Source organism: Rhea americana, unplaced genomic scaffold, assembly GCF_003343005.1.
Source record: "Rhea americana isolate MKP2758 unplaced genomic scaffold, rheAme1 scaffold_470, whole genome shotgun sequence".
NCBI lineage: Eukaryota > Metazoa > Chordata > Aves > Rheiformes > Rheidae > Rhea > Rhea americana.
Window position 1 is genome coordinate 221455 of NW_028186613.1, and position 27915 is coordinate 249369.

Below are 27915 nucleotides of genomic sequence, written 5' to 3' on the forward strand. Positions count from 1 at the left end.
ACTAACAATAATTTCTTAACATCAGTGCAACAGAAGTAATTCTCTGTGCTCATAGCTGTGCTCAAAAAGTCTTATGATGAGATTTTCCCCTTCTATTAAACTGAAAAGATTGAATTTTAGTCTGTTGTGCAGATCTTCTCTTTAAAATATTTTGAAGCGTGTGGTATGAAATATTGTTACAATTGTTTAGAATTTGAATTCTACCAGATTAAACTCTCGTTGTCAACAATGTTTTTTGTGTAYGTATATGCATGTGTATGGTGATCTATTACAGTTGCTTTTTAAATGACATTAGGGAATGAGAGAACCTGGGATGAGAAGAGAATTCATTTCCAATTTCCTGTTTTCTAAGAATATACAGTGAAGCTTATTAACTCAATATCATAATAAATAGTGAAGGTTGAATTATGGTGATACTGTTCAGGTCTTCAGATGATGACACTTCTGTATATTCTAAAAATAGGAACTGCTTGACAAAAATTACACTTGGTCATATTCTTCCAAAACTGATTTGAATTATTAAGATGAATACAGCAATGCAGGGAGATCACCTCAAACATTAAATTCAGAGATGCCTTTTGGAAGCTTCATTGACTGTATAAGGAGCTAGCCTTAATTCAACTAAAGCTGAATGGTGTGTGAATTTTTACTTCACACACAGGTATTCTTAGACATCCTCAGGAACCACAGTAAAATGAGTGTTTAAAAAAAATAAATAAAAAAAAACAGTGTAATCATATACTTTAGAATACATTTTAAGAATTTTATAGAAAAGAATTCACTGTTCATTAAGAAGATGATAATGTTTCACATATCTGTTACTGTGAATTTTTTGGAAAATTGTTCTATACTTGTAGGATATCTAGTACAAGAATTCCGTACTGTGACAAGTGGTTGCATATGGCATCAATAAAACTAATAAATAGTTTTTAACTCAGTTTACTAGTTAATTCACTGTCAGATATTTTACAGATATAATGATATGAATGTGTTTCAGAGAGGTATATGAAGAAAGGWCACGTAGCAACTGTAATTCCATGTCTTGTGGTTTTTGCCAGATGTGTTTTATGAAGAAGTGGGTATACTCTGAATATGGAATTCAGCTTTAGGCCTGATTTTTATCTGTAATGATGGACTGCAACTCAGTAAGTGCCCAGCATCCAAATACTTGTTCTGACTTTTGTATCCACGATGGAGTACTGTTTCCCAGGAGGTGTTAGTGGCATGGTGTTATCTAATACTCAGTAGTGAAAATTAATGGGAGTCCTTGAAATTAAGGACAGAATTTTTCAAAAGTAACAAAACCCCACAAATTCTATTGACTTTCTCTGAAACAGAGACTCTAATTTTTCACCAGTAGCAAGAGGTTCTTTTAAATAAGAACTGTTTCAAAGATCCTTTTATTTTTWTTTTTWWTTTTTTTTTAAAGGCAGTATCTCTTTTGCAGTGTTCACCTTCATTAACACAGCTTGCTGACTTCCTTCCTCAGCTACAGTTCTTCCTACACTAAGAGGTCAGAAAAGAGCAAGATCAACAAGTCACACATCTGGCTGTCTCTCTTTCCAACTGGAACAAAGATACAATTTTTAAAAAGGCTTTTTGAGTTAATTGTAAACAATTTGCTTTTGGAGTCGCTGACTTTCAGCAAATGTTTGCCGTAGGCGGATGTAGGGAAAAAGGACTATGTCCTAAAGCAATTCCTCTGTGACCGGTGAGGAAAAAATTCCAAAAAAAAAAATCTCTCCCCCCCCCCCCCAAAAAAAGAATGTCTTCTCCTTCTAGCATTGAAGTATGCACAGAATTTTGAGTGCATGTAGGACACTTCACAAGCATAAAATACATGCTTTGAGGTAGAAAATGCAGACTTCGTTGCTTTATTTTATTTTCTTATACTCTCTTACACACTGACAATGACTTTTTTTAACATTATTTTCAGTAGCTGTTAATTTATGTACAAATTGACAGTGATACAAAACAGGGACAAACAATTGGAGTAGAACAAACTTAAAATTAAGAGTTCTATTCTAATTCACTTTTACTGTGTTTAGACATCTCTTAATACTTTTGTCCAGTAAATATTTCCGAAAATAAGTGTATTTACTTTCATTAATCTTTAAATAACATTTTTAAAACTCAATTTTAAACAATCATTGAAAAGAAATATATTTCTTTTTTTCTTTTTCCAAATATATTTTTTTTAAAGGACTAACTTCGAGTATCGGCTAGAGTTGATTTAATCTTAGTCTATTAAATTTACTTTTTTTTTTTTTTTTTTTTTTTTTGTATGTGTGTTACTTGAAGTAAAGTATCTAAAGTATCTGATGACTTTGGTGCTTTCACACTTTGCAACAGGAAATAAAAGATGTATTGGTTTACAGTATTTCTGAAACCTCAGCCACTTTTAAAATTTTTGAGCTCATGTTTCTCCAGCATATCGGTTGCTAGTTTAATGTCTTTCTATTATGATATTTTATTTCGAACTTGAGCACTGTGCTACATGCTTGCAAATGACTTGATGTGAAGAGAAAATGGTAATTCTAGCTTACTAATAAATTTGACTGTTTGGAATGATGCCTAAATTTGACAAACAAATCACCCAAAGATATTTTTTTCCTTCAATTTATTTGTAGGAAGAAAAATGCACTGTGCTAAGATTATATTTGTCAAATTGATGTATTTGAGTTCATAATGCCACTTAGTGGATAACTGCCTTAACTACAGTCTTTCTCCAAAAACAAATTGAGTGGCAGAAAGCTATGTATTGTAGTTTTCCTTCTGGTTAGAATACATTGATAGTAGCAGGTTTTCAAAAAACAAACACTTTTACAATATTGCTACCCATTTTAGTTTTTGTAATTCAGTTTCTAGATGAAGTGTATTAAATTGTAAGTATCATTTGTTTCAGAATCTGAAACTCCTTAGAGGAAAACAAGGATCTTCTCATTACATATTTCCTTAACTTAGAACGATTAATCTTCTTGGACTTTTTGCACTAGTTCTTTAGGTTAATGAAATATAATTTGTAATCTACTGATAATGGTGTTTTAGGTAAGGGTTTTATTTAGCATTTATGACTGGAAATGTGTGTCTCAGGAAACTATGAAACAGAACAAGCTGATTCTTCAAGGATTTAACAGAAGAAGACCTAACTGAAGGTAACTGAAGTAGACCATTTCTCTGAAGGCATTGTGGAAGGCACACACAAAACGGGAGTATAGTGTGGATCTTAATTTAATTGGAATCTTTKGTAGACATCAAATAATATTTTCTTCGGAATATACCAGAAAGATGAGATAGACACAAAGTCTGTTCAGTCACATTGATTATTCTTGAAATACAGTCTCTGCACAAAAACATTCGATTGCTAAGTAGTTTAGATAGTGTTATTAATAACCTGGTGCTTCTAGTGCCAAATTAAAATATATTAAAAAATTGCAGCTGAGACAAATGTGTGTACATACACATGGTGTGTGTATGTGTATTCTTTTCCTAAATCATTGTATTCAAAAAACAATCCATCCTATAATAAAAAAAAAGAACACTGTCCTTCTGCAATTTAATTGATCTTGCGGAAGAGATTTTTTTCCTCTGTGGAAGTATATATTGGTTTATTGACTTTTTTTGGCCTTTAAATTCTTTTTCAGCCTTTAAATCTTTCTTTGAACTCTTTTTTTTTTTCCTGTAAATTTCTGCTATTTYCTATGAACATAGGTAGTCTTCAATCATAGCTTGACTGCTTTTTAACTAAATCTCTTACTTAAATGAACTACAACTAAAATAATAATTGGCTCAGAGGTGAACAAACAATTCAATTCCTTGTTATACCTCAGTGCCTTAACATAAGCTGATTGTGTAAATTACAAAAACTGAAAGAAAACACGTAGATTTTGGTGTTATGTAATGCTTGTATCTTCTTTAAGAAACTTTGTCTTCCACTTGTTTATCATGATATTAGGAAAGACGGATATTAGGAAGATGGTTTTTTCCATCTTAGCCCATCCTCCAAAGAACTTAGGTCATCTAAGGCATGAACAGGAAGAGAACCCAAATTTTACAGCTCTTAGTGCTGAAATTGCAGAGATACTCCTTCTCCCTAAACAATGTCTATAGACTGTACTGTTGCACAGATGCTTGTATTTACTGATACTTAGAGTAGAAAGCTTTGAGCAAGCAAATAGAAAGCTCTGATTTAGACAATTTTAATCTTGATTTGTATTATTGTTACAGTTTTAATCTTTTTTTATTAATTATTCTGTACCAAACAGCTCATTTACAGTTTTTAGATGAACATGTGTGTATACAAGCATATGTATGTTTGGGGGTGTATATATATAGTTTCTACACTGTATTTAAGATTTTTAACTAGTTACCCAGGAATTTCTAAAAATATTCTTAAATGTACTGTTTAGATGGTTATTAATAATTGGCTTTTTTACTAGAAGGTAATGAATGATATCTTTTCAAAGTGGCTTCTTTTATGTGTGATTTAYGTCTCCTCTATGCATAAATGGGGCATTAGTTACAATTACAGACTGAAACAAGACTGTTCTTGGATCCCTTTCAGGCAAAAATAAAACTTTAAATATAAACCCAAGTATAGTGTCTTTGCTATAGCTCATAGTTCTAAAAGGCACGATTTGTCTTTCATACTGATGTAGTCAACAGGCAGTAAGAACGTGTCCGATGTAACTACATTTTTGATTGCAGATTATCAGCATTTCAAAGCTTATGTTATCCTATCTAATTTTTAATCAGATATTGCAAAAGGAAGACCAGATTTCTTGGTTTTCATCTCTTAGTTTTTTGCTTCAAAAGAAGTAGCATTAATCTAAACTTGTTAAATAAGCTTATAAAAATGGTATTTCCATTCATATGTGGAAAACACTACTGCTGCCAAAGGCTCACTTAGCATGTGTTACATGGCATGTTGAGATGCCCTGCTATGAACAGTCACTGACTAGTGATTTTGCTTTCTGCTAAGTCTGATTAAGTGACATGTAGCTTAATGTTTGGGAGMAGTGTCAGTAGTTTTAATAATTTTACATGTAAATTTACATTTACTTTTAAAGTAAATTCCTGGTTTAACTAGGAGGAAATGGAACACAGTGTAAAATTGAAAAAACAAAAATTACTGTCCAAAAACTTGGTTATTAAAGTACTACCTAGATTAGTTTAGCTTTAGTCAGAAAAATAAGGGTAGTGGAGAAACTCACTTGCTGATAAAGTAGCTATATTCCCTGCAAAAAATGAGTTTTCAGTAGCTCTTACAGAAATAAATTAGCACTGATGATTCAGTGCAAATATTAAACAATCGTTAGATCTAAACAATTAGCCTTTTCTTAAGAAGAAAGAGAGGCTCATGAAGTTCCATAAGGTTTTGGATGAATCTAGGCCCTGGACTCAAAAATTTAAAATGCTGCTCAGAAATCATGGGTTTTTTACCCTGTGATATGAAAGTTATGTAATGGTAATAAGCATTTCAAATAAAAAGCTGGTGGCCTAGTTTTCATTTAGGTCATTAATTTTCATGTGGTTTTTGTACCACTTTTTTGTTTGTCTTTTAATAATATAATACTCTGCAATGATTTGGTTAATTAAAAACATTCAAAATGCTGAATGGCTCCTGGTGAGTTTCTCTTACAAACAGCAGAGGGCACTATATAATCAACCAAAGACTTCCTGAGCTTGTTTTATCTCTTTTTCATGTGAAGCCATATTGAATGAGCAAATGTCTGTAGGCTGGTCTGTGAGTTTTAAATGTCTCCTTCACAGGAAATCCACTGAGTAGCATTGTAGGGTTGTCAAAACAACTGTACAATGTCCACTTTTGTGCATATGTTTAGCTTTGCTCACATCATTGAACAATACTCTGTTTTCGTTGTATAATGGGCCTCTATAGGCTGCGTGTCTTGTAATGTGAAGGGGATAAACTGTAATAAAAGGACTTGTGATTAATCATTATAAAAACTTATCAATTAATCAAAAATAGATATAGTAAGAAAGGGGAAGTATGCCATAGTCACTACTCTGCATCTATTTTGTTTTCTTAGTAAAAAGTTACTGTGCAAATTTCGTTGCTAAATTAAGGATAATTTCCAGCAGTGATTTGAATTAATTACTGTAAAGCCTCTCAGGGTTGGCATGTTATTTAAATTTTCGTTTACTTATGAGAAATTTTTTTTTTAATTAGAAGGATGACTTTAATTCAGCGCCGTCCACAATACTCTTCCCTTGTCATCTTATGTAAATAGTAGATTTGCATGGATATACAAAAAGAGTTAGAATGTCTTTTAACAACTCATGCTGGGGCACAGAAATTTGGTTTGAATTCTGTGGTAGTAAAGCAGTTTACAAACAGATTTTGATAAGGGATGTGTTTCTGAATGTATTAGGCACAATGCAAAATTAAGAATCTCTTTGTGTTCCCCTCATTAAGACATCTAATGTGCCTGTCTATTAACTAAATGCAATTTTCAAGGCAGGATATTTTACAGAAAATCTCATGATATCAATCTTCCCCTATAAGTATTAATGAATTAAATATCTGGTGTGAAAGAATAAAAGTCAATAAAATAATATCCGAAGAGATCAAAATGATATAAAGCTAACAAGGCTAAAAGGAAGAGTTTTACTAGAATTTATAGTTTTCTGTAACTTCCATCTAATACACAGATTAGGCTAATATTTTGGAGAAAATGTGTTCCTGTTCAGTATTCAGTCCCCCACTCCCTTAACTATGAGAGCAATCTTTGAGAATTTTTTCAGCTTAATATTTTTCTAGCTGGTTATATGTTTAATTTATGGCCCAGTATGATGATCAAATACCTTTTCTTCAATCTTTCTGCTTACTTGCAATTATAGTTTGGGGGGAGGTAGTATTTTTCATTTATATTTACTRAATTAAGTGATTTTGAACTGTACCTATTTTTCAGATTATTTGTATTCCTGTCTAGTTTAGTATGTATTTCATTTTGTACTTGACTGTCTGTCACTAATTAGAAGTTTTGAGCATAACCATATCTATACAACAAATAACAGATACAGTATAAAATTACCTTCCTATTTTAACAGTAAACCACTCATAACTCCTTTTCAGTGTTGTAACGAATTTATGGTGCTAAGTAGACTTTTCTTTTTTCTCACCTACAGTCATTTGATAAAGCTTCCTTCTTTATATATTTCTTTTCTTCCTTCTGTCCTTCCATATGCTCATGCAGGCATATTGATTTTTAATGCTCTGTTTTGTCCATTGGAATAGGCTGTTGTGTACTTTAACTGTTGGCTTTCCTGTATTCCTTTATCCATTAGGTTAACTTTCCAAGAGACTTGTTCTTCCAGATAGCTGAAATTATTGAAATCATGATCTTTAATTTGCTGTTTTCTCTTTCTTTTCTAAGAGTAAACTCTGCTGTTTTTAATTCATTTCTCCTGTATTTCCTTCCTGTGATTTCAGTCAGTTCCTCTTATAAGTATCAATCAAACCTAAAGTAGCCATTCCTCTAGTAACCTCCTCCATGTCCTAGAAAGAACATTATCACTAATCAACTCCAGGAGCATGTACAGATATGTAATCAGTTATACTTACTAAAGCTTCTTGCACAATTCTGCTATCAGATGCCTCCATAGTTCAGCAAAACCTTCTTTACCACTCTCTTGGGATTAAGTGGTCTCTAAAATATCTAGGGATGGTACCTGCTCTTTGCTCATTTACCTTTATCAAGAGACACAGTAATTTTTTATTCTCTTATCTTTTTATGAATTTAAGGAAAAAAGTGTATATGTTCCTTCAGCCTATTTACACTATTTTTTAAATAATGTCTTTCTTAGTGGAACTACTATTCCCATCAATAGCATCATACTATGAAAAAGTCAACTAGTTTTCCTGTTTTGTGTAACAAGATATATTAAATATGGCCAGTATTACACAAATGGAAATACTGTAAACTAATTGCAACTAATCTGTACCAAGAGCAATATTTCATCTTTAATTCAAAAATCTTGAGCAATTGATACATAGTGTATCAGCCATAGCTATCTTAATTCTGGTAGTGTCAGTAAATTTCTTTCATGAGAATTAATTATTGTCTTAGTATTCTAAGATATTGTTTGATTTCCCCCCCCCCCCAACCCTTTTCCAGAAAGGGATACTTGTAAATACTGCTTCAGATCCGTATCTTACAGTTCATTACCTTATGAAAGAAAAATACAGATTTTAGCCAGTAAAATGAATTACATCCTATATACTAACACATTCAGAGCAGCTCACTAGCAACTGTGCAATAAGAAATCCAGTCATTGTAGGGTTTATTCTGTCTTGACTGAGATTAGATGTGCTGGTTTTGCATCTATATTTTTTTAAAGAGAAGTAAAATGGATAAAGAACAAAGTTAACCTGCAAAAACTTATCCCCATTGTCAACTGGAGCAGGAAATAACTTGAAAATAAAATCACTTTGAGGAAAATCTTAATCATAGTTCTACAAAGAACTAGTATATGCTAGTTTTTATCATGTTTTTTCAGGTACATACATTGGATTTTCTATGAGAATAATACAAAATATTTTGTATGATATTTGGATGAATAATTGGTAATTATCAATGGCTTGAAACAAGCAGCAACATTTTTTTTCCTGTTTCTGACTTTTTTTTATTTGAGTCCCATTTCTGATTTTATATCTGAGAATGTATATGATCAGTAATAGATTTCCACTCATATCCATGAATATTGAAACCAGATAGCTTTTCAGATACCCAAATCCTTAGACTTCCAAAACTCTGTGCACTATTACATTAATTTCTTTTTGCATTATCATTTTGGTGAGGGAAGACAAGAACAAGGACAGGGGAGTTTTAAGATGAGGAAGATGAGACTGCTGCTTCTCTTGTAAGAGTTCTTCAGAACTGAGTCAAACTCTATCTGGAAGAATAGGAAATGGTTTTGTTTTGAAGGGAGGAAAAAAAAAAAAAAAAACACTTTAGCTAGCCAAACGTGCTCCCTTTCTGCTAAAGGCATTCCTGTCCCATGTATCAGGTAAGCATTAATATCCTACTTTGTTTACCTAATAACATCAGTTGATATAAGCTCTGTTTGTTGTCTCAGGGGGGAATTTGTCCCTTCATATATACACATTTGTGAATGTGATGCCAAAAATTTGTTGAATTGAAACTAGAATACTATAATTATTATACAGTGAAGGAGCACGATATTCAAATATGTAATTGTATTTCAAGCATATAACTTCAATTTTATTCTAATCCTTTTCTAGTATGAGACCTTAGTTATGCCTTATGAATCTTAATCCAGATATTTTGATTAAAATATTTAGTAGTCTGGCTTTCATGCCTTCATGATGGCTCTTTTTGACATTGCCCACTTTGAAATGCGTGTGTTTTCTGTTCCAAGTATGCTCTGGTATGAAGATTGGTATATAAAATAATTCTTCTCAAAGTGGTAAGTTCATCTGAGGTAATACTTTTTTTTTTTTTTTTTTTTTTTTTTTTTTTTTTTTTTTTTTTTTTTTNGTGTTTCATTGACTTCAGCAGAATCTTCAAGCTTTCTTTCCTATAATTCTGAATGGAAAATTGATGATTTAACTATAGAAATGTTGCATAACTTTTTTTTTTTTTTTTTTTCATTTTCATTTTAGCAAATCCATGAGCTAAGCTCTTTAATCCTTGGGGCTACAAGTATTAATGTTGCTGGCCAACCTTAACATTTTGTGATTACTGAAAAATGCACTTGTCATTATAAACTATTTATTAACTCCTTTTGACTTGCCTCACCTTTTTTTGTAGTTTTCACTTGTGTCCTGCAATCTACATCTCAGCTGACAGTGAAAGCTCTTGGCTTGAAGCCTTATTTATCTAGGAACTGTATTAAAGTAATTGTTCAAAGCAGAAATTATCCTTTTAGCTTGGATTATATTCACCTTGAACAATGTTCTTCTCGTACCCACTTTTCACTATACTTTTTGTGTGTGTGTGTGTAGGGGAGGGAGATTGCTGTTTATCCTTCCCCTGCTTAAGGAAGGTGTAGTCCTGTTTTTAATTTGCTTACTTGTAAATTGCTTTTTGGTTCTTGATATGCAAATAAATTTTACAGGTTAACTTTGTTCATAAAAAGGAAATTATGAAAAATCTTATTCATATTTATTTGCCATAAGTGTGGATAAAGAGGTTTTAATTTTTCTGGGAAATAGGGAAATGATTATAGCTTGGACTCTGAAAAGAACTCCTTTTTTTTTTTTTTTTTTTTTTTCCCTAAGGTACAGGCCTTGCTAAAGATATCTGTAGGTGTTTTCTGTGAAATACCTCTGGTTGTTTGAAATTATCATCTCAAGCACATTTATAAACTATTTTTGTTATGTTTGTAATATAACAACGCAGTCTTATGCTTATTTCTGAAATGTCCTTACAGGAATAATACCATTTTTCATAGCTAACATTTATTTGCACAGTCAAGGCTATTATGCTATCAATTCAAACACTTACCAGTAGAATAATTGATGACAGTGATACTAGCATATTCATGAAAATATTCCTGAAAATATTCTTAACTATATGAAAATTGGAGAGATCAGAAAAAAAATAGTGTGCCATATGTGGATAAATATAAAGTACTGTATGGAGGCAAGAATAGTCAATTGCCAAAATACAGAAGGGGAAGCAATGGGTAAAATAAAACTCTACAAGTTATATTTGATCAATGTATAAAGAAGAATACTTTCTTAAAAGACACAGTTCCTTCATTATACTTGTGCTATACTTGGGTATAGTTAAATATTTTAACTAGAGTTGAGTGACCTGTTTTCATAATAATTTGGACCAATTGGATAAAATTCAGAGCAAAACTTTGCAGAGATGTAATAAAGCATGATCGCTAGATTGTACAAGAGCTTAAGAGCTGGAACTAATCAATACTAAAAATAGAGGTAGATACAGCCATATTCTTCTGTGTAAAAAGATATTACAGATAGTAGTGTTTTAGTGAATAGGACAGTAAGTAGAGAGTTTAATGAGTCAGCAGAGATTCCCTTTGACACTAAAAGCTCTTCAAAAGGTGGAGATTCTAAATAATAGGTTGGACAAATGTCTATCCAGAATGGCTTAGAGCTAAAGTTGTTCTGTCCTGGGATCTAGATAACTCTTAACTGTTGACAAGGTTGGTAGCATTACTGTGGGTGTGAATCAAAATCCATACTTGAATGTTCCTGACTCCAGTACTGCATATAGCAATAATATTCTCATATTCATATATATGATAATGTCCATTATGATGCACGAGCCTCACAGAATTCCATTCTCCTGCTGATCCTGAGCGAGCAAGGAGCAGGGATGATGCGTGAGCATCATCTGAAAGAGCTCCAGTTGCCAGATGCCTCCATTGTCTGGATAAATTCAAGTGCTGCATCATTCCAGTCTACCTGGAATTAGCCTTCCACAAATACTTTAAGAAATGACATATTTTTTTTAATATGTCTGTTGCATAAAATGGAAAAAATGCAAAAGTGCTAATCAGGGTTTCTTTATTCATTTAAATTATTTAATATTTTCTGAGTTGTGCAATTCCATTTTCTTACAAGCATCTCAGCGATCTTTGTGGGTAAATATCACAACGGTTTGGATATGTGCTTTTGATCTGAGAGACCTCCTTGGGATCGGATGCTGCTTTTTTTTTTTGAAACTGCAGTTTATTCATGTGGTAAGGTCAGTTCCACTGCTTTAATAATACTAGTATGCTTAGTACAGTAGAGTTTCCCTAGTCTGCAGACTGGATGCCTCTCTCTTCCCAAGTGCAGATGTACTGAGAGAAGTTATCAGTCCTRAGTATTCACTGCCACTCCTGGACCTGGAGTCTCTATTTCTCTAGACTCTATCAGTGGAGCTGCTCATGAGAACACTCCTAACCCCATTTGGTTAGGATCATCCAAATGAATTTAAACAGTAGGTATTTGCTGATCCAGCTGATTCTGACAAAAGCCTTTGGGAGTATATGTATATATAAGCAGGCAGATTTAGGAAATTTCTGGCAAAGGAGCACTGATGAGCAGCCAAGAGTTGAGCTGGTGTATGTGCCCGTTTTTTCACTAGCACGTTGTTTAAACGCTTGTCTACTTTAGTGTAGCTGCTGTGATCCTGGTGCTTCTGAGTCTGTTCTGATATAAATTAGCCCTATAGAGTGAGAGGAAATAAATGGTTTCTTTTACAAAGCTGTGACTTCTTAGCAATGTATATACTATTATAGCTATCAATTAGGGGGGGAAAAAAATCGACCGCTCTAAATTATGTACTTACTAAAACAGCATATAAGCAAAGATAAAGAAGAGTTAAATAATGTGGCATTTAGAATGCTTGCAAAATCAGGTTGACAATAGCCAGCTTGTGAATACTTGCTAAGTTTTCAAAACTGTATTTCAATATGCTTGAGAATATGTTAAATTCATGTCAGATTTGAAGTTTTCATTTTAGTATTGGATGGGTGTTTTTGTTTTTGTTGATTTTTTKGGGGGGAGGGGAGGTAGTTTGTTTATCAAAATTTAAAAAGTAAAATGATCTGGTGTAGGAAGAGAATTTGTTTTTTTGTCCTAGATAATTCCTCTAGATTGTGTAAACTAAATTTATTAAAATTCAGAAACTGATTTGATAGAAAACAGACTTGTGTTGTTTTGGCTTGAAGTTCAGTAATTTTAAAATATGCATTTGGATAGTGGTATATAAAATGCTTTACTGCTTGTTCACCATTGTCTTTATAATATTTATATTTCTATGTGCATCTAAGTACTAAGCATCAAGATGTACTAATTAGTTTTAAACTGTCAGCAGTTAATGCCTTAGAAAATACTTTCTCTGTGCTTATGTGCATTCATACCTAAGCTTGAATAGTTCAGAAAGTAGTAGGAAAGATGGAAAGTGCAAACACAATTCTCATGTTAAATTGTCATCACCTCTAAAGCATACTATTAAAAATTTGCATTTTAAGGGATTTGGACACTACAGAGAAGTTACTATCACTTAGGAATGCTGCAAAAGCAATATTTTTAATATATACATTAACTCTTCAATATTTAAACTCATTTTTAGGTTTAATAATAATAGTAATACTTTCCAGTCCAATAAAATGGAATGTTACACTTGTATAAATGTTTTGTTACTGTACATCAACTGCTTACTTGCATTTAAGTCACAACTACAACATACATACTGACCTGTTCAGAATTTGGTTACTTTGAAATCTGGTTAAAATTATCCCAGAAGTGATGTGAAATTCATGATGTATAAGTTATAGTATTAAAATTTCCAGGAAAAGAAGGTTTGGGGACATCCAAAGAGCTGGGGAACATAAAGGTATAATGAGTAATTCTGCTTGAGGGTAAGGAAATATGTGCCCTAACTGGTTTGTTAAGGTGAAGGCTAGCCTTTTAAATTGGAATTAAAAGCTTAGTGTTAGTTGATGGCTTAGTGTTTAAAGTGAAAGTTACTTGCAGTAAGGTCTTATCTTTAGTTTTGTGTTCAGAAAACGATAAAGAAATTATAAATGAGATATATTTAGCAACTGACTGAAACACATCTTCTAAATGTTGAAGCTGAATATCACTGTTCTGTTTTTGTGCACATTGGAGATAGATGTCAAAGTAGCACCTTCAGGATCATGGCTGACCATGAAAATGGGTGCAAATCTCTTGGCAGCATTCTCATTTCATACCTATGACCTGAACTGCTGCATCAGTGTCTTAATAGGATTTGAAGGAAAGGAAAATAAAGTGAAAAATTAGTTAAGGAATATAGTGAAAGTTTGGGAAAAATACTCATATTTAGAAATCTCTGCAACCTCAATATGCTGTACTCTCCTGTAAGGAGGATCGGAGATTGCGCACATGACCTCAAGCTACTCAATGCAAATGAGGGAGCGTACGCTTGGTTTTTGGCAAAGAGAACAGCTTTCTTGCTGTTTGAAACATGTTAGGCAAGCCAGTCTCCGGATGTGGTATTAACTTTAGCAGTAGAAGAAATGGTTGGATTCTCTCTGAAGATTGAAGGCTATGAGGTAAGATACAGCTTAAAATTAGAGTTGAAAGTGAGGAATCCAAACTGAGTCAATTTAGATTGTGATAGAATTTCTTAATAATATAAATTGTTTCTTTCAAGGTTATGAAAAGGAAATAAATATTTGTGTGTTATCCTGTCCCTTTTACACGATGCTGATAAAATGTATTATTTCAGTGTGAAAAAATATCAGATTACTGAAAATACCAGGTTTAATGTTGTATAAAATTTATTCTGTTTTGTTTGCATGTTTTTCCTGAGTTCAAAAAGTCCAGATCTTGTTCTGAAAATAAAACTGTGTTACTTTTTCTGCCTGTAAATAGACATAACTATGAAAAATGGAGAATTTCCCTCATGTTTCAATAGTGTGTATACAAAGTGCTGCTAATTATTAAAAACTTGACAGTTTACTCACTGCATTGATTCTGGTGAGGAAATTCTGAAGAACTCTTTCATGCAAAACATTAAAGACAGCAAAGGCTGGGTTTATGCAAAACTTCATGCTCTGGATGGATTGTTGACTAAATTTATTTCATTTTATGGGTTGATCAAGACTGCTTTAAAATCATCAAGCCTTCTATTACAGGGCTTTTCCTAGGTTTTCTTACTATGGAAATGTATCCTTTCTATACATATAGAAATGAGGATTAATGGTACTTTTTCTTCTGTAATGCTTGGGGGAGAATCTGGGGGGAGGGATCTGTTTCCTCAGATGAAGCACTGGCCATGTGCATGCTTAGAATCAGCTTTGTGTTCTGAATTTTTAAAGGCAAAAAAGTTAAACTGAAAAATAGATTAACATCAGATGTTAGCCCCAAGATCCATGGTTTAGAGCATTGAGAATATTTCTTTGATGCAAAAAAAAAATTTCAATCAGACATTTGAATCTTAAATTACATTTTTCTACATCCCTCTAGGCGGACTCTCTTTATTTCTTATATATTCTTTTCATGACTTAATTTCTTCTCTTGTGACAAAAAGTTCAAGTTTGCTCAAGAAGGCTATACTTCTACAGTTTCTGAATAAAATGGGTCCCCCTAAGGGCTGTACTGGTAAAAACCTACTTTTTCTTCAATTCTCCGTTCTTCTTTTTCAAAGAAACTTGTCTTTTCAAGAGTTGGTCACTTTTCCTTTTAAGAGCTTTTCTTGTGAATTGGAATGTTAAAGTTTCCAAGATGGCTGAAAAGAGTTTGAACTTTTTTTTTTTCCAAAAATGCATAAATTTTTAAAGTTAAACAGAGTAGGATTTTCAGCTATTTTTCTAATAATTTTAACAGGAGTATTTTATAAAGCTTTACTTAAAAAAAAAAAAAAAAAAAAACTAACTCTGGAATGGGATTCAGTAATCTGGGTCTAGCAATTCAGAGGATTAAAAATATAGATCTGGATAGTTCTAAGTTTGTTTTTCTTGCTAAGTAAACAAGTTCATAAATATCTTTCTCTCCTTAGCAAAGTTGTACTGACACTTGATTCCAATTTGTTGATTCTGAATTTATACAAGGTCTTACTGTCTGTCCCAGCATACAGACATCACAGAAATGACCATCAAATTGTTTCTCATGGTTCAGAACTTGCCGTAAGATTTAATATATGATTCAGACTGTGTCAAGCTTTTAGTTGTAAGATTCTAATTTTACGTATATAATTGTTTATGATTTTGTTGCATTTACTAGGTTTGCTGGGATGGGTAATCTTCTTAAGGTCCTTACCAGGGAAATTGAAAACTATCCACATTTTTTCCTGGATTTTGAAAGTAAGTTCAAAGAATTACAAGACAATGAGAGAATCTTTTCTCTGACTTTACAACGAACTGAGGAAAAACTTTTAAAATCTGATTGCTTGCAGCATAAGTTGTTCAGCAGAACGAGTCTGTCCAAGTCCTTGCCTCCAAAATTGTTTGTTCACTCAGGATTCCTTTTCTCTTCCTTTTCTATTTTTCAGGAACCAAATGGGAAATCTTTTAAAAGTTCTCACTTGCACAGAGCTTGATCAGGGGCCAAATTTTTTCCTTGACTTTGAAAGTGAGCAAAGCTTCTTGCCTGGCTTGCCTTCTTTGCTTATTGTTTCCTAATAAACTGCATGCRCTTGTGCATTATAAAGCAATTCGAAAGAGATTTGCAAACAAAGCAAATTACACTTCAGTTGAATATTGGTTTCTGATATTTATAAAACCATATAAAATGATTTAAGTCACTTCTGAGCAGAGAAGAGGGCAGAATGAGAGATATATGAGCAAAGCCTTATCCTGAATTAGTTTCAAGACATTTATAAGCCATCATTAAATTCACATGTGAATGAACATTGACCTCAGCTTGCTTTAACAAATCAAAGGAAATTTTTTTCTTATGTTTTCATTCAATGAAACTATATATATTGGAAATAAAAATAAAAATCTTGAATCTAAACAGGGTAGGTGGCGCTCTTTTTTGCCTGGTTCAGTAGTGATTTAACTGGGTTATTACAGTTTCTAAAAAGCAATAAAGTGATGTCAAAGTGTATATGCTTGATTGCATCTCTCTTAATTGCATGTTTTTTCAGATTGCAAAACAGCATTTCGCTTACTAATTCCCTGGTCACATCTGTATCTATATCAAAGCTATTTTACTTTTGCTGGTTAGTTTTCCTGCATGTATTTCTAGACATTTTCTTGAAAACTGGTCCTCAAATTCTTAAATATGGATTTAATTTTACCCCATCACTTATGTGTGATGCTTTTTTATTTTAAAATGCTAACAAAGTATGATGTTTTGTCTTTAATATCTTTATTCTAAGAAACACCTTTTTGAAAGAAACCACTTAAAAAAAATCATTTTGAAGCATGGTTTGAAAGAGAATTTCAGCTGATCAGACAAATTTTGTCACTATAAAATAGTTTTCTTGAATATTATTATTCAACAGTTATTTTTATGAAAAGGTTACTGAACTGATATGAGACTTTATGCACTGTGAAGCCCTGKTTCAAAAAGTCAGTTAAACACCTATTTAAATCTTAGGGATGAAATTGTTCAACCATGCTATCTTAGATGAGAGCCAGTTTATGAATATAACTTTGCACTTAACTTTCTCCTCCTGAACTTATTTACCACATTATGAAGAATCAGTTTCTTGTGGATGAAAGTTAATTGGTTGGTTTAGGCTTACAAAAAGGTACTGCAAGCCTTGTATCCTCTCTTCAATGTCTATAATTTGAGAATTTTATTGTGAAACAGGGTTGTTAAACCTTTGTCTAAACCATCATGCAATTTTGTCTATCAAACTTCAGAATATTTTAATGGAGTTCTGTGGCTTGCCAAGCTTTTACAAAGGTTTTCAGCTGGGTTGAGCTTCCAGGTTTAATCAGTCCCATCATGTCATGCATTGTAAGAATGTGCTATTAACCAAAACTGCAGACTTGGCAGGAAACAGGTGGTCTGGCAGTGGGAGGCCTTGTAGGAGTGGAGGTAATAGTGAGCAGGGAAAATACCTATTTTATTGCCTTGGCAGTGGAGGGCTTTTCTTTTCCCTCTCTCTCCAAAAGTATGTTTGGTATGTTTGCCAACAAGAAGTAAAACAGGGAGATGCTGAGAAAATCCCCTCCTGAAGGAAGTGATGAGTGATTAGGCTAGGTAAATGCTCACACCTGGGCACTAACTTGAGAGGAACTGAGCTGTCTCCAGATTTAAATACATTGACACTCCTGATTGAATGGTTAAAATGTATTGCAGTTTTATTGCTTTTAAATTAAAGTCCTGGAGGTTTTATTGGGTGAAATGTGTATTATGTAGAAGAGATGTAACTGAAGAGCCCTTTAGTTGGGGACTTTGATCTCCTCTATTTAGCCATTGTAAGGAGTGAAAGGAAGYTCTTTTGTTAATAGGCATGAATAAGAATCTACTTACATGCTTTCTGGATTTGTTTAATGACTTTCTGTGTACTTAGTTTTCAGTTTGAGTTCAGTGGATGAAAGTTGATTCAGAGGAGCTATTAAAATCCTTCAGCCTTGTATCTATAAGGTTGAGTTGCTTAGGATAGAATCATTAGTTCTGGTCTGGAGTTGGGGCCAGATTTTTGATATCCTATTAAAAAAGATGCCTTTGACTACTAAACTATGCCTGAAGTGTCTCAGACATATATACACTTATCATGTAACCACTTGGGCATATACTGAAATCTTTGCGTATATAGTAGATAGTCTTGATATCATCTGCGTAGTATGAGGCACAAGTTTATTTTATGGATCTGTGCTGTATTACTCATCTTCCTGTTATGTGTCCATGTTCTTCCTCTCCCCTCCCAATTGCTTTTAATCTTTTCATGAATCTTTCACACAAAAATGATTGTTTACCCAGTAGTTAACGATAGCAATACAAATTTAGAATGAATGTATGTTTTTACTTGTATGTATATAGAACAATTTTGCATACTTTATAGATTTGGGGAATTGTTGTATTATTTATGTAGACACTGATGGTACTGAAAACATTGAATTTAACATTTTGTTTATAATTACATATTGTAGAATATGTATTTATTTAAATTCAAGTATTTTAAAAGAGAATCCCCATAGGTATTCATAGATTCACTATTTTATCAAACTGATCCAAAAAGTCAGACATTTAGCATACTGTTACTATTTTTTCCTGTACTACTTTTTATTATTGTCTATCTGATGTCATCAGTAGTAGCAGTAGTAAGTACTATTTGAATCCAGTGCAGTTACCAAGGTTTCCTTGTAAACAAAAAAAATCAAAAAGACTTCCCAGAGCTTTGGATCAACACAAAGTAAAACAGAATGACTTAATGTCTCTTTTGACGTGAAATAAGGTTATGATAGAATCATAGAATATGATAGATTCATAGTAGAGAAATGAGAGAATTTGGATGTGTGTTTTCATGTTATTGTTTGTGTTACGAAGAAAAAGTAAGTTTAKTCAAGCGATAGAGACTAGAATTACTTCTATAGTTTTGTAATTCTCCTGTGACAACCCTTAGTATGATGAACTCTTGATATTCCAGGATATAAATACAGAAATATTCTGGTTTAGGCCCCCGCCTTTTTTTAATAAACAGTATGTGACAGTTGCCAAGTAATTTTATTGGTCTTCCCCCACTCCTCCAAAGTGACTTAATCTGAATGCAAGCAGAGCTAGCAATTTTGTTTCTGCTTTCTTCAGAAAGTGCTTTCCAGTCACAGTGGGTGTTGGACATTGCAAGTAACTTAGAAAATGGTTTTGATCTGATGAATTTAAAATAAGGCAGAGTTAAGATTACTGTAGATATAAATGTTTGCTTACCCAATTATATTTCCTTTTTTTTAATTCCTCTTAATTGTATTAGTGGGATGTGCACGTACCCTGTATATTGAAGTAGTTTATACTTTTTTATTACATTTAAAGGGCAAAATATACACACACATAGTATATATATATATGTTTATATATATAAAAGATATGTGCACTGACATGCACACATACATACATACAAAGTCTTTTATATCTAGGTTAATAATGAAAAGTTAGGTAGCTGTTTTAAGAACAAAAATCCCTCTGTTTTGTTGCTAAAGCCTTTTAGCAAATGGGATTTTGACTGTATTTATATTGGGCTCAGACTCAGTATAGGACTATCATAGATTTCATTCAGTTTCAAATATGAATAGATTAGCTGTAAGACTCTTTAAATATTTACTAATCTTCCAATTATCTTCCAAGTAGATCCATGTGATGGATCTTAGATGAGAAGCTGAAAGGAAGATAAGCTTGATTGTAGAAATGCAATATTCCTTTCTGTCCACAATGATTTATTCCAGCTGTGCAACACCTTTTTGACACATTGATCTGTGAAGAATATTATACCTGTTTGCATCTTTGATTTAGAGTGAAAAATAACTAAAATGAAGTTAAATAGGCAAAAGTATAGTTTCAAATTCTAGACGATCAATTGCTCTTCAGTATCTTTCTTGAATATGTTGCTATCCTCATATAAATATCCAAGGAAGGCTTCTGCTAAGTTCCCCTGCAAGAATTAATGTTGAACATTATGCAGGAAGCATTCTAGAGAATGTCCGTTTTTAAATGAAAGGTGTTTTGAGATTGTTTAATGTATTTCATTATTTTCATCAGGATATTGCTTTTTCGGTTTTGTGGGTTTTTTTTCATTAGCAGTACACTCAAATCTCAAACTACATCTGTCAGCACCACTTCTGAAATGGTTAGAGTTTTAGGGTACTCCTGCTCTGATATTTTGTACTGCTCTTCATTTGAACTTTATTGTAGCTGAAAAGAAAACATGTGACATAACATGCTTATTCCTGCTATGCATGCAGTGTGCCATACAAATACTATTTTTTTAAAAAAAAGGAAAAGCAATAAAAGTAAAACAGCCTTTTTCCTGGTGAGCAAAAGTGGAACAGAAACAGTCTCTCCTCTTACCTCAAAAATCAGAGGCTTTGTGTGTTGATACTAGCCAAAAGTAATATAAATGTTTATGTAAAGAAAGCGGTAAAAGAATGTTAAAATGTTAAATTCACTTCATTGTTGACTTGAAAATCTAAATCTGTGCCACTCAAAATGGGTGATTCTATAGGTGACACTTTGTTGCATAGTCTCATATCCTTATGCTAGGATTGGCGTGTACAAACACGATTGCTAYGTGGAAAAATGTCCTGGCTAGGTACACACTCTCTCTCTCTCGTTTTTTTTTTTTTTTTAAGTTTACCTCTTTTCCCCACCTAACAGTCTTTAAGCCAGATCAAACTGTGATCCAGATGACTGCATGTTCAGAAGAGCCCTAGGACTGGCACGTGAGCGTGAATAAAAATTCAAGACAGAAGGACAAGCAGATCAGCAGACTTGGACTTAGGTCCATCATGAAACTGCAGTGTGAGGTCAGCATAGTAGGATTATTCCCCCCTCACCATTAAAGGGTAATCCCTTTAATAATACATGTTTTTAGGCAGTGTATTGTAGAGATGAGTTGCCCTGTGCAACATCTCTTTAAATCTATTTTCTTGTGAATTATGATTCTCTAGAACAAAATTTTCTCTCTTGATGAAAAATTTTAGCAGAACATCTTGTATTGGATCTTCTGAAAAACTCCATTGTTCTGCATTTTTAAATATACTTTTTCAAGCTGCTTTTCATTGGTTGCACACTCCTTTTGCTCTCATATTTTACACCAGCCTGCTCTTTTCATACTTAGCTTTAGCCTCTCCAGTACATTTCTTTTGGATAATTCTTGAGTTCTTGAAAAATAGTCCAGTGGAAACAGACATAGAAACACATTGAAATACGTAGAAAAAAAAGTATTTTCAGCTAGCTCAAAGGTATTTTTTTTAAATTCTATTTCAATTTGACAATGAGGAAGAATTATTGAAAAAGAAATTTGTTTCCAAATTTCACATTTTAATAACATTTGGAATGTGACTGTTTTAATTTTCCCCTAGAAAATTTTGAGATACATAAAAATTTGTTAAAAATCTACGCTCTTTTTTCCCCTCCCTGCAGATGCTTCTGTGATTGGCTGCATTTTTTGTGATACCTTTTACTGTCATTATTTTTAATTCTAAATTGAGAACCAAGTTTCATAACTGTCATGGTCATACTTAAATGGTCAAATCCAGTATTAATTTCAGTTAATGATGTATATCAACAGTTCTGTATGCTCTTCAGTAATCATTTTAGAGTTAGGCAGCTACTATGGATCTGCGCGAAGAGAAGTTATTTAAAGCTAAATTTTATCTTAATATAGAGGGTTGTTGTATATGTGCATTGAATAATTCAGTATTTTGATGCTCCATTCAGTCCAGCCTTGAAAGCCAACAGCAGTACCAGAGAGTGATAATTGTCTCTCCAATGTGTGATGGTGAAGAGTTTTCTCCTGTGCCGATGATAAAGCCTTTTATTTGGGGCGAACTAGATACATTCAGCCAAATTACTGGATTTTGTGGTGGGTTTTTTAGGATATGCTGAAATAGTCTATGTAGAGAAGAAGAATCTCTTCATTTTTGGAAGGTGAACTGGATTGTTCTTTCACACTTGTACCTTGTTGTGAGTATTCTTATTCAAAATATAGATTTGAACTGATTATATACCAATTTCTTAATCACATCTCATTTCTGAGTTGGGAGCTAAGTTTTCTAGGAAGAGTACATGATGAGCCAAGTCTTCCTAGTGAAGACTTTAGAGTCACAGAATCACAGAAAGGGTTGAGGTTGGAAGGGACCTCTGGAGATCATCTAGTCCAACACCTCTGCTCAAGCAGGGTCACCTAGAGCACATTGCACAGGATCATGTCCAGGCAGGTTTTGAGTATCTCCAGAGAAGGAGACTCCACAACCTCTTTTGGCAGCCTGCTCGAGTGCTCTGTCACTCTCACAGGAAAGAAATTCCTCCTCATATTTAGGTGGAATTTCCTGTGTTTCAGTTTGTGCCCATTGCCTCTTGTCCTGTTGCATGGCACTACTGAAAAGAGTTTGGGCCCATCGCCTTGACACCCCCCTCCCTTAAGGTATTCATAGACATTAATATCCGCTGTCAGTCCTGTCTCCTCTAGGCTAAACAGGCTCTYGCAGCCTTTCCTTATACAGGAGATGCTCCAGTCCTCTGATCATCTTTGTAACCCTATGCTGGACTCTGTCCAGTAGCTCCATGTCTYTCWTGTMCTGRGGAGCCCAGAACTGGACACAGKACTYGAGATGAGGCCTCMCCAGGGCTGAGKAGAGGGGCAGGATCACCTCCCTCGACCTGCTGGCAACACTCTTCCTAATGCAGCCCAGGATATCACTGGCCTTCTTGGCCACAGGAGCACATTGCTGGCTCATGGTCAACTTGTTGTCCACTAGCACTCCCAAGTCCTTCTCCACAGAGCTGCTTTCCAGTAGGTCAACCTCCAACCTGTACTGTGCATGAGGTTATTCCTCCCAAGGTGCARGACCTTACATTGCCCTTATTGAACTTCATGAGGTTCCTCTCTGCCCAGCTCTCAAGCCTATCAAGATCTCTCTGAATGGCAGCACAGCCCTCARGTGCATCAGCCACTCCTCCCAGCTTGAGATCATCAGCAAACTTGCTGAGGAGGCACTCTGTCCCCCATTCCAGGTCATTGATGAATAAGTTGAACAAGACTGGACCCAGTACTGACCCTTGGGGAACAAGGGTCAACTCACAGGCCTCCAACTAGACTGCACCACTGATGGCRACCCTCTGAGCTCTGCCTTTCAGCCAGTTCTCAATTCACCTCACTGTCCACTTGTCTAACCCACACTTCCTGAGCTTCTCTAGGAGGATGTCAGGGGAGATAGTGTCGAAAGCCTTGCTGAAGTCAAGGTACACAATGTCCACTGCTCTCCCCTCATCCACCCAGCCAGTCATTCCATCAGAGAAGGCTATCRGATTGGTTAAGCARGATTTCCYCTTGCTGAATCCATGCTRRCTACTCCTGATCACCACCTTTTCCTCCATATGCCTGGAGAKGACATCYAGAAYGAGCTGTTCYATCCCCTTTCCAGGGRYGGAGGTRAGGCTGACYGGCCTRTAGTTGCCTGGGTTCTCCTCCTTGCCYTTTTTGAAGACTGGAGTGATAYTGGCTTTCTTCCGGCCTTCAAGCACACTTCTCCTGTTCTCCATGACTTTTTAAAGATGATAGAAAGTGGCCTGGCAACAACATCCTCCAGTTCCCTCAGCACTCGTAGGTGCATCCCATTGGGATCCCCTGTGGATTTGTGGATACAAAATTTGCCCAGAACATCTCTCATCCTATCCTCCTCAACAAAAGGAAAGTCTTCCTTTCTTCAGAAAGACCATAATGTTTAAGCCTGTAAGATTAGCCCATAAGGTAAACTGTCTTAAAATGTATTTTGTCARTTCAAAACCTGTTTTGTCCTTTAGATCTTGACCTAGTTTTAATTGGTAACAGGTGAAAGAATTCTGAGTATTTGAGGCTCTTTTCGTAGCAGATTATGAATGTTGGGTTTTGTTTTTTTTTTTTGCAAAAAAATCTATTATCAAGTTACTACTACTCGCAGAGGGTGTATATTTGTATAGATACTTTCGGAAATAATGAGAAGTTTGTGATAACAAGAGCTTGTTTAGAACTCTAAAAGACTGAAGTTTTATCACATGCTATTGAAGGCTTATTTTAAGTTACTGGRAGGAAAACAGAAAATGTCTTTAAGTGGCATGTTCAGTCCCATTCCTCAAATAAAAGCAAATAAAATTTCTAAACTTGGAGAACTAAGTAGGTAACCTCAGCATGTTCCACTTCTTCCTAAATGTTAGCAAAGTGGGCTTGTTATCTGATCCCAATTTGATCTGTCTGTTCCCCTCACCAAGAATCAAGGCCACTTATTTTCTAGGATTGCTCCCCACCCGGATGCAAGGATTCATGAAGTGTTTGGTGATAATTGTTCATGTACAGTTGCACACCTCTATTCTTGGAAGATGTCTGGCTACAGAGTCACTGCCCAGTTTTTGCATAACAGGGTATTAATTAATACCTTTACTCTAGAGGGGAAAGATTTGATCTAATCTGTGTCCAGCCTGAGGGAGATTAAAGTCTAGTCTCCTGCCCTGCAGAGAGTGCCCTAACGAAGAAGTTATGGTTCAGTTAGAGAAAGATCACATCCATCTTCTCTTGAAGCCATACATCCACTGAATGGCTGAGGGAGGAGCAAACAAGAAGATACCTGACTCTAATTTCCCTGGCATTGAATTGTGCCCATAGCAAGTGCTAGCAATTTAGGGAGCTTAATTTTGTTTTGGTTAGTTTAGAAAGGATGAATTTTAAAATCCAGTATATAATGGAACTTTAAGTCAAAGGACTTAAACCATGGGTAAAATACTATTTCAACATAATATTCTTTTTAATATATAGAGTACAGTAGATTTTCATATCCTGTGAAATACTGTATAGTACACTATAGTAAATAATGCTTTTCAACTTGTCTTTTTTAATGACATAAACTAGCTTTTTGTCTAATTGTGTCCCAGATTGGAAGGAGAAAAATCAATGTCATTTTAACCAACCTGAAATAGGACTTCAGTATAATACAGTAAAATACATACGCCACTCTCTAACTTGCTTTTGCTGGCTGGTGAGCTTTAGCAGCCATATTTAGCAGTGGACAGGAGAAGAAAGGCTGGAAGCAGAGCTTGTAAGACACCTTGTTTTACTTACTTTTATGTTACTAGGCTGTCAGAGCTAGCTGACTGTGATAATTTAGACAGATATGATGCCTCCTTTAAAGAAATGCAAAGGCTAACCATCTTCAGTGGGAATCCTCTTAACCTGTGAACAATTTGGCTCAAGGTGGAATATTCTGTGCTTTTGGACTGCATTTGATATTCAAAAAGGATATATGAATAGGAAGCACTTCTTTTACTACTCCACTGTATTTCTTCACAAAAACTAACTCTTCAGATACTGTTGTATTTCACTTTGTATGGGTAAAGGCTTTATAACCGTTGTCTTATATGTAGTTTTGTCTTATGAATATTAATGTCTTCCTGTGTCTRTATGGCAGTTTCTATGTTATTTTCTAATGTGAAGTTAGTGAAGAATGATGTAGATACTTTTGGACGGTTTGGGTTTTTTGAACCAAAGGCTAGGCATTTTCCTGAGAAAGAGGAGGATAGCGGTTCTACCCTCCTACCCTATGATGCACTTGAAAAATCTAATGCATATTAAAAGAAATTAGTAATACTTGGCCTATCTTTCCTCTTATGAAACCTCAAGACGCATCTAAAGCATGGAATAGACCATGTGTAAACATTGAAGACTTATTTGTTCATGGATTGGAGGAGTTATCATACCCTAGTTATTGCTGATGGAGCCKATAGTTACTCTTCTCTCCAGAGCTGTAATTTCTGCTTTTTAAATTAGAATTTGCTGATAGAAGCTGGATATAGAATAGTCAAACCTAGTCTGACTCTTAAAATGATAGAGAACTGTAATTGTTAGTTTTAGGATTCACAGTGGAAAAACACCTTTGAAGGTGGAAGGGTTTACTAATCCATCTTATTAAAGTGAATGTACTCCGAAGACTAATCATGGGTACTATACAGACTATCAAACTTTAAATACAGTAAATAAGTTTGGTGATTATGGTAACTTATTATTTGAGAGGACTTATCTGCGGTGTGGATAACGGTTAGTGCCTTTAGTTTAATTTATAAATGTGCTAAAATGAATTAAGCAGATAYTGGTTTTCTGTCCATTACAGTGAAAAGAAATAGTTACTAGGAAGCAGTGATTCCATATCAAATCTTGCAGAAATAACGTTTGTTACTCAGATCAGAAAAATGAGCTTTGGCTTTGTTAGAACAGAAGACAATATAGAAAGTTACAGAATTCTTTATGGGATTTTTATCCCTTTTAATATTATCATCATTATCATCTGTTATTATTACTGTTCACAACATGACGAAATTTTTTCTAAAGTGATCTATTGCAGGCATTTTAGTTGACCATTTTTTGGTGAGATCTTCCTGCAAAATCCCTTTTGAAACACAGTCGTAATCTTATCTGAGCATCTGTTTGCATAACATATACTTTATAAGTGAGATGCATGTTTAAAAAAAAGGTCTAAATCATCCTCTCTACCTTTATTTTTAAGCTAAGCACTTTCTGCGTAAATATAAACCGCTTCTGCAAATGCAAGCTAAGCCTGTTGCAGTCCTTTTCCTCTCCYTTCACTTTCACTCTTCCATCTACCCACCTTCCTCCTACTCCTGCTTCCCCAGGTTCTGGGATACTAAAGAAAGCTCAATTGGTTTCAAATATTCATCAAGTTTGAAAAAGTTTAATTGGGAAAAGCTGAAAAAGAAGAACTATAAATGGTTTTACTAAAGAGCATGCTTAATCTAAAAGTGCTGAACAGTCTGTAGTATTTAAATCTCTGTAGGAGTTAATATTTTTAAAGCAAGTAAACTGTAAAAAGTAGCATGAAAGTACTTTGTTAACCAGTCCATGCTTCAGATGATCTGAATATGCGAATTTACATTCTTAATTTGTACTAATAAACTACTGGTTTTTGCATCTTAAAATTATGTTTTCAGTAAATATTAATTAACTTGTATTTAACTGTTAAAATGTAGATACTGATACATAGGTGAATCTGTTGTTCTGTGGTGTGTAACTTTTTAGTAAGATTGCCACTTTAATCACTAAGTGCAGGAATATTTACTATTTTGTTTCCTTCTTTCTCAGAAGGTACGTGGTCATGGGTCATTGATACCTGAGATTTCTTGCAGCTTGGGAAAAGAGCCAGGCAGTAAAACTGTGAACTTCACAGAGTGAACTGTATCTCAGAGCTGTGATTTTGCTGTTTGAGAAAGTTTTCCATTTGTCTCTACTTTCCCTCTGAGATGTCTCTGAGGTGAGAGCTGGCATCACTGGTATCAGGGAGTAAGCTAAGCCAAGAAGGGCATGGGCTTCCAATCTCAGTTTTTCTCTGAAGGATACAGAGTAGTCTGTGTGGTGTTAGGAAGGAGACAAGGTAAGCGTTTTGGAGAACAGGGGAATTTTTTAGTCACGTGAAGTTATTCTGGATATAAAATGCAGTTGAGTAAGCCCAGCTAATTATTACTTTCATCCAGTTTCTGTTTTATCAAAATTATTAGGACAATCTTCCAGAGTAAAATCAAACTTCCAGAATGTAAAATCAGAGTCGTTTCATTTGCTTATTTTCATGGAACTCATAATGAATCACAAGTATAGAAAAGTTCTTCAGCATAAGTTGCTTCAGAGCTATAGACAGTTAAGTCTCAGCCATTCCTGCTTGGTTAGTACAAGGACCACTTGATGTTTTTAAACAAACTAAACAATGAGTCTTAATATAGGTATCTAATAGTGCCTAAACAAAAAGGATAATTTTCAGAGATAATATTCAAGGCACACT

At 34.2% G+C, this 27915-nt stretch overlaps 1 protein-coding gene across 8 annotated transcripts in view; it reads left to right on the plus strand.

The window, feature by feature from the left end:
- Positions 1-27915, plus strand: part of LOC146589271 (CYFIP-related Rac1 interactor A) — a 60448-nt gene that overhangs the window by 19702 nt on the left and 12831 nt on the right. For 4 of the 8 annotated variants that reach the window (XM_085316529.1, XM_085316533.1, XM_085316531.1 and 1 more), the window contains exon 4: positions 15984-16063. The exons of 1 other annotated variant lie outside the window; for it this stretch is intronic. In XM_085316529.1, the coding sequence (XP_085172655.1) occupies positions 15991-16063 (73 nt within the window). In that variant the 5' untranslated portion in view covers positions 15984-15990. Of the gene's footprint in view, positions 1-15715; positions 15796-15983; positions 16064-20882; positions 20905-27915 lie in introns of those variants that run through there. 3 more of the 8 variants (XM_085316532.1, XM_085316534.1, XM_085316536.1) reach the window with 2 other exon arrangements.